This window comes from Dendropsophus ebraccatus, chromosome 2, assembly GCF_027789765.1.
Source record: "Dendropsophus ebraccatus isolate aDenEbr1 chromosome 2, aDenEbr1.pat, whole genome shotgun sequence".
NCBI classification, from domain to species: domain Eukaryota; kingdom Metazoa; phylum Chordata; class Amphibia; order Anura; family Hylidae; genus Dendropsophus; species Dendropsophus ebraccatus.
The window spans coordinates 39,157,704-39,175,016 of record NC_091455.1 but is presented as its reverse complement, the minus strand read 5'-3'; the positions used below and the strand labels follow the sequence as shown (position 1 = coordinate 39,175,016).

The window sequence follows — 17,313 nt, the reverse complement described above, 5'->3', positions numbered from 1 at the left end:
AGAGTAGTAGATATGTGTGTGCACTGTGTAGTAGATGAGTGTGCACTGTATAGTGTAATAGATATGAGTGTGCACTGTGTAGTGTAGTAGATATGAGAGTGCACTGTGTAGTTAGTAGAGATGTGTGTGCACTGTGTGGGGTGTAGTAGATATGTGTGTGCACTGAGTAGAGTAGTAGATATGAGTGTGCACTGTTTAGTGTAGTAAATATCAATGTGTTCACTCTGTAGTGTAGTATATATGAGTCTGCACTATGTAGATAGTGCCTTTGTATTATTATCCCTCATTGGCCTTAGGGACTTGGGACAGAGTAGCAGCACTAACCCTGTTGTCATCCCATTTGATTGATTTTTCTGTTTGGTCTCCTGATGATCCCGGTGGGGAGAAACGCGTAGAGACCGGGGTGGTAGATTGATGCCACTGCACTGTATACATATACGGTGATAAGGGTTTAGTGTGTTATTAGATGCATGAATAGACACACTACCCCGATTTCTTAGTGCGGCACCATTCACTAAGTTTTTCATTTGTTTTTTGATTTATACCTTGGACCACGTTTTTAATGCATATCTAATAAAATTTGTTATAAATTTTAACCTACATGCTTTCAGTGATAGTTGTCTGCACTATGTAGAGTAGTAAATAAGAGTGTGCACTGTTTAGTGTAATAGATATGAGTGTGCACTGTGTAGAGTAGTAGATGTGAGTGTGCACTGTGTAGTGTGGTAGATATGAGTGTGCACTGTGTAGTGTGGTAGATATGAGTTTGCACTGTGTAGAGTAGTACATATGAGTGTGCACTGTGTAGTGTAGTAGATATGAGTGTGCACTGGGTGGTATAGTTATATAGTAGATATGAGTGTGCACTGTGTAGTGAATATGAGTGTGCACTGTGTAGTAGATATGAGTGTGCACTATGTAGTGTGGTAGATATGAGTGTGCACTGTGTAGTGTGGTAGATATGAGTGTGCACTGTGTAGTGTAGTAGATATGAGTGTGCACTGGGTGGTATAGTTATATAGTAGATATGAGTGTGCACTGTGTAGTGTAGTAGATATGAGTGTGCACTGGGTGGTATAGTTATATAGTAGATATGAGTGTGCACTGTGTAGTGAATATGAGTGTGCACTGTGTAGTAGATATGAGTGTGCACTGTGTAGTGTAGTAGATATGAGTGTGCACTGTGTAGTGTGGTAGATATGAGTGTGCACTGTGTAGCATTCCCTCCCTCAGCAGTGTGGTCCCGTTCATCTTGCAGGAGGAGGAGGAGTGTGTGAGTGTGTGTGTGTGAGTGTGTGTGTGTGTGTCTGTGTGTGTGTGTCTGTGTGTGTGTCTGTGTGGGGTGTCTCTGTCCCCCATAACAACGGATCACGTCAGCGCTCATCACTATGAAGGTGAACGTCTGTCTGGCCCCGCCCCCCGGCATCTGTCACTGTAGCCCCGCCCCCTGTGATTTCCCCCTCTCCCCGGCCTCCCGTTACCCCGCCCCCTGCTGATCACAGTCGGGCACCGGAGCCGGCGCGCTGTGATCTGCCCTCCCACACATCTGGGCTTTAAATCCCCGGCACCGAGTCACCGGGAGCAGCAGCAACGGCGGCGGAGGAGAGAGAGGGATGATCCAGTGAGCGCACAGCGGGAGGACACAGCAGCGGGTGAGTGCGGCGGGCGGGATGTACTGTGCGGATATAGTGTGCATGTGCGGGGCCGGGGGTGGGAGCGGGACGCGGAGCCTCTTCTCTCTATACAGGAGGATGCGTCTTCTCTCTGTATCCAGGAGGATGCGGTTCCTCTCTCTGTATCCAGGAGGATGCGGTTCCTCTCTCTGTATCCAGGAGGATGCGGTTCCTCTCTCTGTATCCAGGAGGATGCGGTTCCTCTCTCTGTATCCAGGAGGATGCGGTTCCTCTCTCTGTATCCAGGAGGATGCGGTTCCTTTATTGCATCAGAATGCCGGTAGCAGCATGGTGGCGGGCGCCTATAGATGGATGAGACTCCTGCTGGTGGAGGGGGATGAGGTGCAGCACATGTCACCGCTCTGTGGGAATAGCCGGCAATGCACAACTACTCCGCCATCTCCACTAGTCGCCTCACACCAAGGCCAAGTTCACACTGTGCAGAACTAGATCAGGTCTCCAGTGAGCGGTGCTGGAGGTGTCCCCTCTGTATGATGCTGCTGCAGGTACTAGCTGCCTCCTATACATCACATCCATCACACTACCCATAAGCAGAAGCCCCCGACCACTGACCTGTAGGAGCCCCCTGACCACTGACCTGTAGAAGCCCCCCCGACCACTGACCTGAAGACTTATGTGTATATGTCACCTGTATCCATCCAGTATAGTGAGGACCTCTCCTATGTGTGACCCCATTTACACCCGTCTGACCTTCAGCTCTGATCCCCGGTAACCCCGTACACCCAGAAGTTTTTGCCGGTTGATAACTTTTACACCCGTGTTCCCTGACCTGTGTCTCTCCAGCTGCTGCAAAACTACAACTCCCAGCATGCCCAGGACAGGCTTGAGCAATGCTGCTAGGGCATGCTGGGAGTTGTGGTTTTGCTAGTTTGGGGTACACAGGCCTGTCAGTGGTACCGGAGTGGAGAAGAGCAGCAACAAGACACTGACTGTAGCTGCATCAGTATTAGCAGGGCGCCATTCATCGTGTGTTCTGGTAGATCACCTGCAAGTGTATATCATATGCACCATACAGCGGGGGCTCCTGTGCAGAGCGCTGTGCGCCTGGGGGGCTCCTGTGCAGAGCGTTGCGTCTCTAGTATCGCAGGCTACACACTGTATGGTCCTGCAGAGGTCCCTGTCCCAGCAGGTGGCTATCATCCTCTACATAGGGGACAGATGGAAGGACATATGTCTCTAGGATTAGGCTGCACCAGGTTTACTGCTAATTTGCAGCCAGGGAGAGACCTGTGTCCGCACAAGAGACATGAAATAGTCCGACTCTTTGTAACTTTTTTATATACTGAAAATGCATCCCGATCTGCAGGCAGCATGATATGGAGCAGATCTAGCAGTCTGCTCAGCTTCTCCTGCCCTATAGTAGACTGAGCTGCATCTTCAGTATGACGGGTTCCCTTTAAATTTATTATTACAGTTAGGTTATATTTTCACAACTGCTGCATTGGGCGACGTCCTAGACCCTATGGCCAAGAAGACTCTCAGTATGGGGAAGCTGATATCAGGTGTATATATATCCTAATAGGTATATAGCTCATGACCCTGCTCCTCTTAGTGGTTCTGTATGTTCTACTTACTATTGCTACTGGGTGGAAATTCCAGTGAATATCGCCCAGCGCTGGTGACCCATCCCATGTCCATTGGTGGCACTGTGATGTGTGTGCGGTATATGACGGTGTGCGGTATATGACTGTGTGCACAAACGTTACTGGCTGAACACCGAAATCTGACCTGTTCTAAGGTTCACGTGTAAGAAAACGGGTGCAAATAAACAGCGGAGCAGAGGCAGCCGATCCAAGTGCAGAGCAGGGATGGATTTGCAAGAAAAAAATAGTCTAATGATCCATTACTTGCTGTAATATAGAGCCGACCATATGGCGGTACAGAGTAACTGTGTATCCAGATACGGACCTGGCCAGTCCACACATTACAGTATACACTTGAATGGCTGCTGTGTAATACCTCTTCCTTCCTGTAGAGGGCGCACTTGGTTTCTGCAGCTGAATGGGATTTTGGGGCTGAATGATGTCGTATCCAATTCTTACACCCCAATTTGCGTTGCAGAATGTAACATTTAATAAGAGTGGGAATGGCGTCCTTCCTTCTATGAGTCACATATTACATAACCGCTGGCTGATATCATTGCTTCTCACATCATTGCAGAACTGGCTAAAGTAGATGAGAGGCGAGAGATCAGTCCACAATCTGCAGATCCGCTTATGCCGGATCATCGTCTTTGGGCTGTGTTCACACATATTTGTCAGAATTTCTATCCAAAACCAGGAATGGAAGCGAGAGAGAGAGAAAGAAATGAATGGGAAGATTTACACCTTATACTGACTAAAATACTGTGTGTGAACATAGGGGGAGATTTATCAAACATGGTGTAAAGTGAAACTGGCTCAGTTGCCCCTAGCAACCAATCAGATTCCACCTTTCATTCCCCACAGACTCTTTGGAAAATGAAAGGTGGAATCTGATTGGTTGCTAGGGGCAACTGAGCCGGTTTCACTTTACAGCAGTTTGATAGATCTCCCCCTATGTCTATTCTGGGATCTGTCAAGTAGGTGGTCCTAGTCGGTGGCTGCCAGTTATCTAGGTGTAAGTGTGCATGAGCAGGACCACCCACTTGACTAGTTGGCTCAGAATGAGCAGAGATTTTTATGAATAAATAAGTTATCCTGGAACTTTTCCCATACAACTATATATCTCTCTGCTCATCTCCTCCTGATCTAAAACAATGCCTGGAGATTGGACTGTATCTTTAATGTGACAGGCTCCCTTTAAAGGGTTTATCTAGGGTTATTTTTTTTTTTAAAAAGCTGCTATCTTCCAGAAACAGCGCCACCCTTCTCCTTAGGCTGGGTGTGGTATTACATCTTGGCTCCATTGACATGAATAGAACAGAGTTGTAATATCGTACACAATCTGAGGACTAGAGTTGTGCTGTTTCTGAAAGAAAGTAGCTTAGATTTTCTAATCCTGGACAACCCATTTAACAAGAGACTCAAGGAAACATATGTTACCAAACTAAATATGAACCTGGTTATGCAGCTCAGTCCATAAACCTCAAGGGCTTTTCGAGAATCCTTACACCATGCTGGTTTATTATGTTAAAGGGGTTATCCAGCGCTACAAAAACATGGCCACTTTTGCACCACTTTTGTCTCCAGTTTGGGTGTGGTTTGAAACTCTGTTCCATTGAAGTAAATGGAGCTTAACTACAAACCACACCTGAGCTGGAGACAAGAGTGGCGCAAAAGTGGACATGGTTTTCGTAGTGCTGGATAAGCCCTTTAAGAGTTGTACTTGAGAGCCCTATTTTCTGCACCACTAGCGCTTACAATCTCCTGGGACATCAGCGCTGGTTGAAGAGCTCTGGGTTAATGGGCCGTTCTGTACATGGATAGTGGACTCTGGTCACGGCAGAAATCTAGTTTTGTGACTTGAGTCCCTTAGAAGATAGATTTTTATTGCACTGGGTGCTGGAAATTGATGGGGTTCAAGAAGTGTCACTGGAGAGAGCAGGTGCAGCACAAGAGAAGCCTTAGAGACAATATGGCTGTAGGGATCTGACTACATAGCCTATGGCTGTATCCATGTTTTCCCAGACTCCCTAGGGCTGCATCCAACTTCTTCAGCCACTGGTATTCAAATGCAGAACGACGGGACACAAGCACGCTTGCATTTCGCTCATCTCTAATGTTCATACTATAGCCTCATGGCTTCTGTTCCTTCTGTACAGCAGAGCCATGGGGTATTGAGTTCTTGAACTTCATGTTCCTCGGCTCTCCTGAGCTGATGGCATCTAGATGAGAGCCGCTTAACTTATTACTTTCTTTTGACTCCAGGCCAGAAGCACAATTGCCTTTTGATGAATGTAAAGTCCTTGTGGTGGTTCCAAAATTAAAATGCCCAACTCATTAAAATAACAATGGCCGACTTTTATAGGTCACTGCTTCCCGGAGACTTTTTTTTTTTTACTTTTAAGAATGTATGAAGGACCATCCCTCACATTCTCTCAACAAGGCTGAGGGAGACTTCAGATACACGTCTTCTATCTTGTAAATGTATAATGTAATCAATGCTGTATAATAATATAAAGGGGTCAGTGATCCTGATATAATGCATTGGTAGAATGTGACTTGGGACCACCATAAATATCCAGTGAATAGCTACCAGACCCCCTTCGACACCAGATAGATATAACTAAGCAGGAATTCATAGAAATATATGAAGCAGAAATAAGTAATGAGGGTAAAATGGTGGGGGACAGTAGAGAAAAGAATACAGGCACCTTAGATCCCATAACATTATGTAAAGGTCAGATCCCTGGAGCTGTCAGTGAGGAAGTACTCTCTATACCGGCCAGTGGAGGGAAAAAGGAGAACAAGATTATCGAGAGGCAGATGGCAATGGTGCCCACCAACAGAATGTGAAGAGACCAGACTTGCAGAGAGGAGGTATGACACTAAAGAGCATGGATAGTGGTGGCATTATTTTTCTTTTTCATGGGATAAACCCTTTAAGGAGACTGTTACATGTAGTTCAAAACCATATTCTTTAAAGTTTCTGATCACGATGTACAACTAAATGAATAGACAATAGAGAGACAATAGAGAGACCTTTCTAGTAATCCTTTCACACCTAGGCCTATAACCATGACAAGAGGGGGCATCTTCTACATTTAGAGGAAAGAATCGTTGTCTGTGAAACCACCATCACAGATGCAGATTCTTTACTGTAAGAGCAGTAAGGATGTGAACTCGCTGCCATATGATTTAATAAATAAGGGAGGTCTTGCTGTAACTATTGGGAGGGGGCTCTGTTGCACTAAACCTGTAGACGCCCCATCCTGGGGAGTGTGGGGGAGCGTGGTTTCGGCCACATGCATTTCTCTACATGTAGAAACATTGTCTGAATGACATTTTTCATGGTTTTTAACAGCTCAAAACATAAATTTCCACATTGAATCAATGATTAGAACAGTCTGCATATTGTCTGAAGGAATTCTCACCACTGGATTGGTAGGTAATAGCTCCAGGCGTCACAGCCATACCAGACCTGAACAATATTGCCATACAAGACCTGACCATACCTACCCCCCTACCCCCCTCAAAAAGACACCAGATTAACTGGCAAGTCTGAACAGGAGGTGGAAGACTAAAAAAATAAACAAAAAAAAAAAGTTGTTTCCTTCCCCCTGCAAGGTGCTGCCCTAGGCACCAGACCACGGGTGCCTAGTGGTAAATACGGCCCTGGGGGTATCCTTACCATGTGACTTAGTCATAGAGGAGGCCTGCTTTGGCTGTCGGGACACTTGGGGGGGCTTCTGTGAATATTTGGAAAGTGGTAGGGGAGGTGTTTGCAATACAGGTTGTGTGGACTTCAAAGCATTTCTTTGGCCCCCTATCTTTCTGGAGCTCACCTTTTAGGCCGTGTTCATACAGACATGGTGGCATTATTACATCTGTATTACACAATTCCCGGCCTGGCCTTGGGTTATCAGCCCTATGATCAGCCCAGGATTGTTAGCCATATTATTCCCATGTGAAACCAGCCTTGGCTTTGTTAGTGACACTCAAGTTAAAATGGGTCGTCCTCTACTCCGCCTCATAAAGATATAAATACTCCGTACAAGTGCAGTTGTCAGTGAAGTGGTTTGGCCGCATATTAGCGTTACTCCCCTAAGACTGATGATTTATTTTTATCCTCCATCTTTACACTCATGCACTTACGATCTATTCAGGAAAATATCTTGGAGCGGCCCCAGATTCCCGGCTCTCGGCGGACACAAAAGAAAAACCTCATTAATTTGCCGTAATTTATTCCCTTTCTTACATGATTCAAGTCTCCACAAGGACGATGTCCACATCCTAACAGTGACCTCCCGGTTCTTTCCCTGTAAACTCCAGCTTTAGCGTATCTAAGTTCTGTCTTATATTGTCTTGTGAGGCCATTTTCCCACAAGGTTTTTTTTTTTTTTTTTTTTGCCTCAAAAGTTACAAAAAGAAACAAAAGGTACATGTTTAAAATGCCCCGAAACACTGTTTGATTACATTGTGTATCTGACTCGGTATTGCTGCTTACCATGCTCATTATGGCTTCCCCTTTCCAGACATAATTAGGTTATAGGGGAAAAAAAAACATGGCCGCTTTCTTTGACAAACCGCTTCACCCTTGTCCATGGGCTGTGTGTAATATTGTATATTTTAGAAGTGATTGGGACGGCTATTCAGAAAAAAAGATTGTCTCCAAATTTCAAAACTTTATTGCATATCTACTAAAAACAATTCTGGAAGGTTTTATGTGAACTGACAGGTTGTCTGGCCGCTATTCAATGAATAGAAAGCGCACAAATTTGACATGTCAGTTTTTCCTGCGGCCGGATGGAATCCTGGCCGGAGCATATACTATGTTTATACGCTCCCGCTGGGATTTCATTCACTGCAATACAACATATGTTGTGTATACATCACGGCCGTTGTTGCAAACTGCAACAAGGGCCAGTGATGTATACACAACATATGTTGTGTGAACATGGCCTAAGACGTGGCCATACACATTCATTTGGCCATTGTTATCTCTCCTGTCCAGTGCCCATCCTCCCCATACACAGAAACGTTCAGCACGGCCAAGCGTTCTGTGTTCTCTATGGTGAGGGGTACTCTGTGGCTTATCTCTCCCAGAACAAAGGGGTCAGGCGGCCATACGATTGGGACAGGCCCATACACCTTATACCAAACTCATTGTGTGCTGCTGTCAAAAGGATAAGTTATATGTGGACCCTCAAAATAAGAGGGATTTCTTAGAAAATCTGGAGGGACAACTGTTTATGTATACATGTATACAATAGGGTGGTATTTAAAATGATGCTACGTGTATTAATGTTCATGCAGTGTGCACCTTGCTGACAGTGTGTCCCAGGTTTGGACTACATGTAGACAACACGTCTTTCGGCTATAATCCTGTTCCGTTCCACTCTCCCAATTTCCAGTATTTAGTAGCTGTAGTGTATGATCCTGGTCTCCTCCTCATACCAGGCATACCCCAGCTTCTTACCCTGACGTCTGGCCTTGTATTCAGCAGAGAAGAGCTTCTTTGTAGCTGAGGAGTATGATGTGGAATTCCATAGTTACTTGGCAAGCGTGTTAACTCTTTCATGTCTGCCAGATCCTGATCAAACACCCTGGGGGTGGGCGGTGAAAAGTGTAACTTTATAAAAGCCATGTGATGTTTATGTGGAAAAATACTAACTTTTTTTTTTTTTTCTTTTTTATTCAGCAGCGGCCCTGACAGCAGACCATTGACTTGGTAGTTTGTCACTACAGCAATAATATTGCGCCCTGTAGTGATGCCTTTAGCTGAAGAAAACCCCCTGTCACGAGACCCTCCCTTAATTCTGCCAGTGGTTGTTATAGGTACGTGATGATTGTGTAATTGGACTTATTATGGTTGCATTGTAATGTGCATCATGGATATAAAGGGGGGGGGGGGGGGTTGAGGTTTTGGATAATACTACTTAGTACCTTAATACATCTTTAGTAGAGATGAGCGAACCTTGAGCACGCCCAGGTTTGTCTGAACACGAATGTTCTGCATTTGGATACCAGTGGCTGAAAAAGTTGGTTGCCTGGAAGACGTGGATACAGCTTGTGACTGTATCCATGTTTTCCAGGACACTGGGGTTGCATCCAACTTCTTCAGCCACTGATATTCAAGTGCAAAGCGTTCATGTTCAGACAAACCAGAGTGTTTTTTGAGGTTTACTCTTCAGTAAAGATTAGAGCTATTGTTGATGGCAGCCATGTTCTGGAGTCCTTGCCATCTTTCAGCTCTTTCACGTTGTTGTCATGGTTTCCCTTATAATTGAAACCATTGCAACAGAACTGCACCCATCAATTGACAAACCATAGAATTAAAGTGACAGTCGCCCCCTTTTTGCATTATGACTTCTCTACACAGGTGTAAAGTTTGTAGTTTTTACACCTTATTCTATATCATATGTCATGGTGCTTGTTCCAGTAAAAAGTGATCTTTTCTCATCTGCATATTGTGCTACATGGGCGGGGCTTCATGGTCACAACGCTACTCGGCCATGCCCACATAGCCACTGTAGGCCCCGCCCCTCTGTCATTACCACATAGGCCCCACCCCCTCGATGGCCATTAGAACGGCCGGCCTTAAGGTCTAGGCCCCTACCCCTTTAGGTCAGCCCATACCAATGGTCGCTGAGGGGGTGGCCTATGCGCAGATGGCATCACAAGGGGCAGGGCTTACAGGCGCGATGTGGGCAAGGCTAAATGGTGCTGCAATCCCCGAAGCCCTACCCATTTAGCACAGTCTGCAGATGAGAAAAGATCACTTTATACTGGAACAAGCACCATGAGGTATGATATAAAATAAGGTATGAAAACTCCAACATTTACTCTACACATGTTAGGGTTTTTGTAACCTTTACGTGTTACTGTCACTTGAGGTCTGAAATTTTTTTTCCCCCCTTCAAGATCCACCACCAATCCAGAAGCATGTGCCCGAGCGCATCACTCCCTAGCTTATAGTTTTAGTCTAGTTGCAGGAGTCATATTCCAGCAACAAGATGTGGAGAGCAGAGAGCTGGGGAAGGAAGTGCGCAGTCATGCTCTTCTTCTGGCTCTGTCTATCAGTTGTTGGAAATCTGAGTACCCTGACCAATAACAATTTTTTGATGTCTGTGTGACAATTTGTAATGACGGTAACCTTTTCATTCAGCGACCTGGCATACCCTGTGTTTCATGTCAAATGCACTTGACTTTGACCACAGGGATTGTAACCAGTCTGATGCCAACTTAGTAGTGCCCTAAGCTAGACCTATCCATCTGCAGGCTGTGGTTATATGATGTATTTGTCCTGTCCACACTATTCTCCCTAATGGTCACCACAGGGTTGCTTAGAAAATCTGTCAGCAGCTACAGCTAAACAAAGAACAGCTGGTGCAATGTCGACCGGAAAATCTATATGGCCTGTACTAATGTAACTTATGCATTTTCCATTTTAGGAAATGGGCCATCTGGAATCTGCTTGTCATACATGTTGTCTGGATACAGACCGTATCTCTCTCCAGAAGCGTTACACCCAAATCCTATTCTACACAGCAAGTTAGAGGAAGCGAGGCACCTTTCTATTACTGAGCAGGTAGACCCACTCATGATCTGCAGATTTAAAGGGGTTTTACTATCTCATGATTGGACAAGGTATAAGAAGCTGATAGGTGGGCATGCAACCGCTGGCATCCCCACCAATCCTGAGAATGGGTACACCGTTGTTCACTCATTCTCTGGGCCCACAGAACTTTGAACACTGAATTCAGATATGTCCAGCGGCTCCATAAAGAATTAATGGATTGCTGTGCACACCACTCATTACATTGACCGTTTTTTCCAGAATTGGTGGTGGTCAGACCAATGGAACCCCCCCAATCCCAATCAGCTTGTTGTTTGTTCTGAGGATAGGGGATAGCTTCATGAGATGGAAGTACTATAAAACAATTGTGTCCTTCCTGCTGTCAGTACTGGTGCATGTCACATCTTACCCGGTGTCATCTAATTTATTGCAGGACTTGGAATATTTGTCGGAAGGCTTGGAGGGTCGCTCATCTAACCCTGTAGCCGTATTGTTTGACACACTTCTGCATCCAAATGCTGATTTTGGGTACGATTACCCATCTGTTCTAGAATGGAAATTGGAGCAGGAGCATTACATTCCTCATATTGTTCTAGGGAAGGGACCTCCGGGTGGTGCCTGGCATGTAAGTTAAAGTGTTTATTTAAAAAAAAAAAAAGTATACACTTAAATTGAATATCCTCCCTTAGGATGGGTCAGTACATGATTGTGGGGTCTTACTGTGCACCCTGACTAACTGTTTGAAGGGGCAGCAGTCTGGTTCACTTGAACAGATAAAAAACTGTAGTAAGAAAAAAAAAACACAGCCTCTACTTAAAATATGGAGCTGTTTCTGTTAAGGAGCCATGGGTCCAGTTGATGGAGATGCCAAGCCTGACCCTTACTGGCTTAATGTGTATGCCCTGTATCAGTATCAGATCTGGGGATAGGCTCTTAACATTAGGTCAGATAACCCCTTTTAAATCTCTATATTCAGCACATTTGGGGGCCTACATGTGAAAAATCCTAAAACTGGGAGATTTATCAAACTGGTGTAAAGTTTGTCGTAGTTGCCCCTAGCAACCAATCAGATTCCACTTTTCATTCCTCATAGATTGTTTGTTTGAAAAATGAAAAGTAGAATCTGGTTGCTAGGGGCAACTAAGAAAATTCAACTTTACACCAGTTTAATAAATCTCCCCCATTGACTCCTGATAAATATAAAACCAAATGAACTAGATCAGTGGCTTCTGCGTAGATCATATGCTACAATAAAGTCCTAACATGTCATGCCTATGAGGGCTGGTATATTACAGGATAAGGGCAGAGGAGTGAGCTGCGGCACACCGTGCACTTCTCTTTATTAATGTATACTTTGCATTTTTAGGATATGGAAGGATCCATCCTGACTCTCAGCCTTGGTGACTGGATGGAGTTACCAGGACTAAAGTTTAAAGACTGGGCCATGCGTAAGAGAAGGTGAGTGCCTGCTCCTGCCTGACCTCTTACCTTCATAGTTACAGTCCCTTCACTTTGAACTAATTTCGTAGTTTTATTAGTGTACAGATGTTATATCAGTAAACTTATTTTATTAGTAAAATGTATTGCATGTTTACATAGTTGGCGTGTTTAAAAAAAAAAAAAATAATAATAATAAAAATTCCACCTTTTTATGGTGAATTTCTTGAGTTTTGACTGAAGATTTTTAAAAACCTTATTCTTTACCCGTGTTTCCCCCACATCAACATCCATGTGCAAATAATTGTCAGTTCGTGTTTATTTAGGGGATAACCAGCTGAACGGTGGGGGTCTGAGCAGTCATGTAAATGGGGACAGCCACTGCGTCATCCATTCATTCATTCTATGTGGCTGCCAAACATCTCATAGTTCTTTGGTACACCTTTTCATTCCAGGGACAATTTTGTCCCCATTCTAAATGGTCTGATCACCACCAGTCAGCTTGCTATCCCCATCCTACAGATAAGGAAGACTTATTGAGATTGGGATACTCTTTCAATGCTCAGGAGCCTCTGTATTATGGATAAGACAACCAATGTCCCATAGATGTTCATATTCCATGCTATCCACCATTCCCTTCATAATCTACTGTATATTTAATTTTTCCCATATAGAAATATTAAGAGTGACCGGGCGACACCAGCAGAAGTGGCGTCATATTACAAACATTATGTCAAAATCATGGGAATTCAAAGAAATTTTATAGACAACACCTACATCACTTCTGTAGTGAGACCCTACCGGGATCCAGACGACTCAGTAAGCCAGGATTCTGAAGATGTTGCATGTGAAGAATCTCACATTGATAAAGAAAATGAGGCCGATCCTAAGAAGAACTGGGAAATTCATGGTTATCGAAGGGCGGTAGATGGTACTCATCAGCCATTTTGTGTCTTTGCAGAAAGCCTTGTTCTTGCCACAGGAACATTTGATGCCCCTGCTCGGCTAGACGTTCATGGAGAGAACTTTCCTTACGTTTCGCATTCGATTGCAGAATTTGAAGAAGCAGTAGGGAAAGGAAGGCTGAGTGGAGCGGTAGATCCGGTCTTGATTGTGGGGGCTGGGCTGACGGCAGCCGATGCGGTGTTATGTGCACACAACAATAACATTCCAGTTATACATGCTTTCCGAAGAAGACTTAATGATCCAAGTCTCATTTTTAAGCAATTGCCTAAGAAACTGTATCCAGAATACCACAAGGTGTACCATATGATGTGCACACAGGTCTCTTCAGCTGCTTCCAACTTGTATCCCTCTTATACCAGTTATCCTGAGTACTTTGTATTTTCCTTCAAGCCAGACATGAAGTGTGTCCTTCAGAGCAACAGTGGACTAAAGAAGGTTGTTAAGATTTCCATGGCTTTAGTCTTGATCGGGTCTCATCCAAACCTCTTTTTCTTAAAAGAACAAGGTCGGAGTTTAGGGCACCACCCCGATCAGCCGATCACTTGTAAAGGAAACCCTGTGGAAGTTGATCCTTACACTTATGAATCTTGTAAAGAACCAAATCTGTTTGCCCTGGGACCTCTAGTCGGTGACAACTTCATAAGGTTTCTCAAAGGCGGCGCACTTGCCATAGCTCGATGTCTAGGACTGAGACAGAAGAAGAGACATCGTATTGTGGAAGACGGCAGTGATAATGGGGTGTCTTAAAGTCTGACGTTCTCTGTATCGGTTACTGCTCCCAATTCCCCTTCCATGATCTGCAAGCTTGCAGGTTCCATCAGTATGTGTTTTTGCACAGTGCAATGTATTTCATATCCTATGGCAAGACTGAAATGAAAGTGCTGCTTTTATGGAAGATTCAGTCTACCTTAGAAGACTTAACCAGATAGTGCCATGTCTTGCTTTTCTTAGGCTCTTGTGCAGTTGGTTCTATTGACAGTCTCATCTCTTTTGCATTTTTCAGTCTTTAAATTCATTCCTTGGTATGTTGTAAACTTTTATCTTTCTGAGGTCAGTGTTATCGGGCTGTAGATAAATAGCAATGGGGAAGTAGTGCTACCCACATGTTGTGTGTTAAGAAATGCTAACTGTATGTGAGGAAATGTGAACTAATCCCTATGTTTAGTTTTTTTTTTTTTGGTGTCTTTTATAGACCTAGGATATATTGAGTATATTAATGTATAAATTTGCTCTACCAGTTTGGAGGAGTAGTGAAGTGCGCTTATTAAAATGATCTTGCTAAGCTTTTCGTAATGCTACTAAAGTCAAGCATTGGGGGTCAGCTCTGGAGGTGACCCTTCAGAAACTTTTTGGATTTCCTAAAGATGCCTAGTAGGCTAAGATTATCTAGGCGGCCTCCTGACTCTTTACCCCCCCCCCCCCCCCCCCCTACTACCACTTGTAGGCTCGTTGGATTTCTACCAGCTGACCCCTTTGTTCTGGAAGAGATAACCTGACACTAGTGCTCTGTCTGCTACCCTTGCCATAGAGCAAACATGAACGTTCATATATTTTATATAGTTGAGGAGCTTGGAAGAGATACGATGGCTATTATTAAAAGTGCTTGGCCATCTTAAGGCATTCCTGACAAATGTTTCTTGACCAAATAACCTAAAAATTTTATGTAGAATGTTGTGACTTTCACAAGTGGACTTTAAGATGTATATGATTATAATTTTCTTTTTTTTTTTGTAATGGATATGGGGGGTAGTTTACATGGATGGCCCCTTTTATTAGCTATATAACTGTGCTGAACCTGTTTAAAGAATGTATAGAAAAATGGGTTAAAAGGATTGAAAAAGCTTGAACATTGTTGGGACCATGAGTAATTGAACCCAGTACCCCCTGTCCTGGGACCCTGATAGATCAGCTGTAACAGGTATCCTGCAGTAAGTAAGTAATCCTTGCAGTAAGGGCTCTTTTACACAGAAAGATTATCTGCCAAAGATTTGAAGCCAAAACCAGGAACAGACTATAAACAGATCAGGTCATACATGAAAGCCAGAGATTTCTCCTCTTTTCAAATCCAGTCCTGGCTTTGGCTTCAAATCTTTTGGCAGATAATCTTTCTGTGTAAAAGGGCCCTTAGTGTTCAGTTTCCCTGCAGCGCCACTAGAGGATACAGGAAGCATTACAGTGTCCATTCACATCAGTTATCTGTGTAATACAGGACACGTTCTATATAGTAAGAGATTCTCTTAATAACCACTCTCTACTCTAGCCAAAAGAGGAGTAATTCCGAATACCCCAACAGGGTTTATATAAATGGTTTTTTTTAACAGGGCAATTCTCTAAAGAATTAATTATTCCCCTTTAAGTTGTAAATGGAATTCACTCAATGGCTGACCACTCTTAATGTCAATTCCAGGCTGAATGCAGTGATTTGCTACTGGGGACCAAAGAAGACAAATGTTGCCCATGATAATTCAATGGTTACACCCCATGGAGCTCCCTGATGAGCTCTTAAGTGTATCTTATATTAGTATAACCAGATGCTCTGGGGCTTCACTATGCCCCCTGACCCTGTGCCATGTCTACATTGGAGATTACCCATCATAAAAACTATTCAAACCAGTTATACCAGGATGGGCAATATTAGCTTAGTGATCTGTTACAGTATAACCTCACACCATAAAAGTATGGTGGCCTTTGGCATTGCATCAATAAAGTTATATTACTAGACCTTAACTGGAGCACTTAACCCACGGAGAGAGGCTTCTAGAAATGGATAGCCGAGTCATTGGACCTTCAGAGTAACTGTGTACGATGCGATGACCTCTGTTAGGGTTTCGCATGGTGATGTTTAGGTGACTGAGATTTGGCTTTAGCCATTAACTGAATTTATTTTTTTCCCACAAGTGTTTTTCTTGAGATAAGTGGCATTGAGGATGCCCAGCAGGCACTTATCTCCATCTCTCCATGGAGAAGACATATCAGTCTGGCCAAGCTGCACAGCATGTCAGTGGGGGGAGTGCTATAGATTGATTTTTGGCCCACTGCTATAGTGGGGCTTGAGGAGACCTTCTAGAGTAAGGCCAGTGTCAGACTAGAAAAGGGATGTTGCCTGCCCCCCCCAATGTAGATCCTCTCCATTAAAGCAAATGGGGGGGGGGGGGGGGGGGTAGATGTAACACCAGAGCCAGCCCATGGGCAGGAGTGGCACAGTTCAGAGGAAAGCGACAGCCTTTTTCTAATCTGACCCTTACAATTGCATGTACCTGATTAAAGTCGGAGTTGTATGCAAGTTCTACATTTCTGCAGTAAAGTTGCATGTTGTACTTTTTGCCCATAGGGATAAGTCGCATGCTTAGGCTTGGCCTAAATGAATGTTTTTTCTATGCTGCTACAGTGTACAGTAAAGTGAACCTTATGTACTCTGAGTACAGATCGCCCTAGAGCTGTGCCTGGCCTTGCAGCAGTTTGGTTTGAAACCATTCACTTACAGTATGAATCTTGGTTTACTGCACCGTTGCAATTCCCATTCTACTAGCACTTAAAACATTCCTCTTTTGTTTGTATGTAACCTGTAAGGATGTGTAATGTTCAGACGGATGACCCTTATTAGAAGGCCTGAGGCGTATATGTCTGTCATGATCATTATGGTTTCTCTGTGAAACATCCGTACACTACTCACACATAATGTTGTGTAAAGTTGAAAAATCTATTCAGATGCTGTATGTAACAATTTGCTGTGCAAAATATGGTTGTTGAAATGCAACTTTACATTATGCAATATAAAATTATATGAAGGAAGAAAAAAAACCTGGCTTGTGTCTGCTTCCTCATAGTGGCTAACCTCTATACAGAGAGTGACTGATCAGCTCTATTATAGAAGACATGTGAAAACTTGAATGGGTTATACAGGATTAGAAGAAATATGTAGATTTTTTTTTTTTTTTCCTGTTACAAAAATAGATAAATAACTGCCAGTCCTGTACAATTGTGCCAAACTGAGGAGGAGTGGCGCTGTTTCTGGAAGAAAGCCTCCATGTTTTTCTAAGTCTGGATAACCCCTTTA

The 17,313-nt window shown here is 43.9% G+C and overlaps 1 protein-coding gene across 3 annotated transcripts; it reads left to right on the top strand.

The window, feature by feature from the left end:
• The first annotated feature begins 1,482 nt into the window (after nucleotides 1-1,482).
• OSGIN2 (oxidative stress induced growth inhibitor family member 2) lies at nucleotides 1,483-16,411 on the top strand. Of its 3 annotated transcripts, none has more exons than XM_069959914.1 (6): nucleotides 1,483-1,652; nucleotides 8,979-9,112; nucleotides 10,729-10,865; nucleotides 11,287-11,478; nucleotides 12,220-12,311; nucleotides 12,965-16,411. In XM_069959914.1, the coding sequence occupies exons 2-6, from the start codon at nucleotides 9,046-9,048 to the stop codon at nucleotides 14,001-14,003; spliced, it is 1,527 nt and encodes a 508-aa protein (XP_069816015.1). In that variant the 5' UTR covers nucleotides 1,483-1,652; nucleotides 8,979-9,045; the 3' UTR covers nucleotides 14,004-16,411. The 3 variants fall into 3 exon arrangements, with proteins under 3 accessions (XP_069816015.1, XP_069816014.1, XP_069816013.1); XM_069959913.1 differs by having other exon boundaries at nucleotides 8,976-9,112; XM_069959912.1 differs by lacking the exon at nucleotides 1,483-1,652 and adding an exon at nucleotides 2,133-2,179 and having other exon boundaries at nucleotides 8,976-9,112.
• Nucleotides 16,412-17,313: the final 902 nt, after the last annotated feature.

Coding starts and splice junctions, on each gene's coding strand:
- OSGIN2 (XM_069959914.1), top strand. CDS start 9,046: ATGCCTTTAGCTGAAGAAAACCCCCTGTCACGAGACCCTCCCTTAATT. Junction 11,479..12,219: donor CTCCGGGTGGTGCCTGGCAT/GTAAGTTAAAGT, acceptor TTGCATTTTTAG/GATATGGAAGGATCCATCCT. Junction 12,312..12,964: donor TGGGCCATGCGTAAGAGAAG/GTGAGTGCCTGC, acceptor TTTCCCATATAG/AAATATTAAGAGTGACCGGG.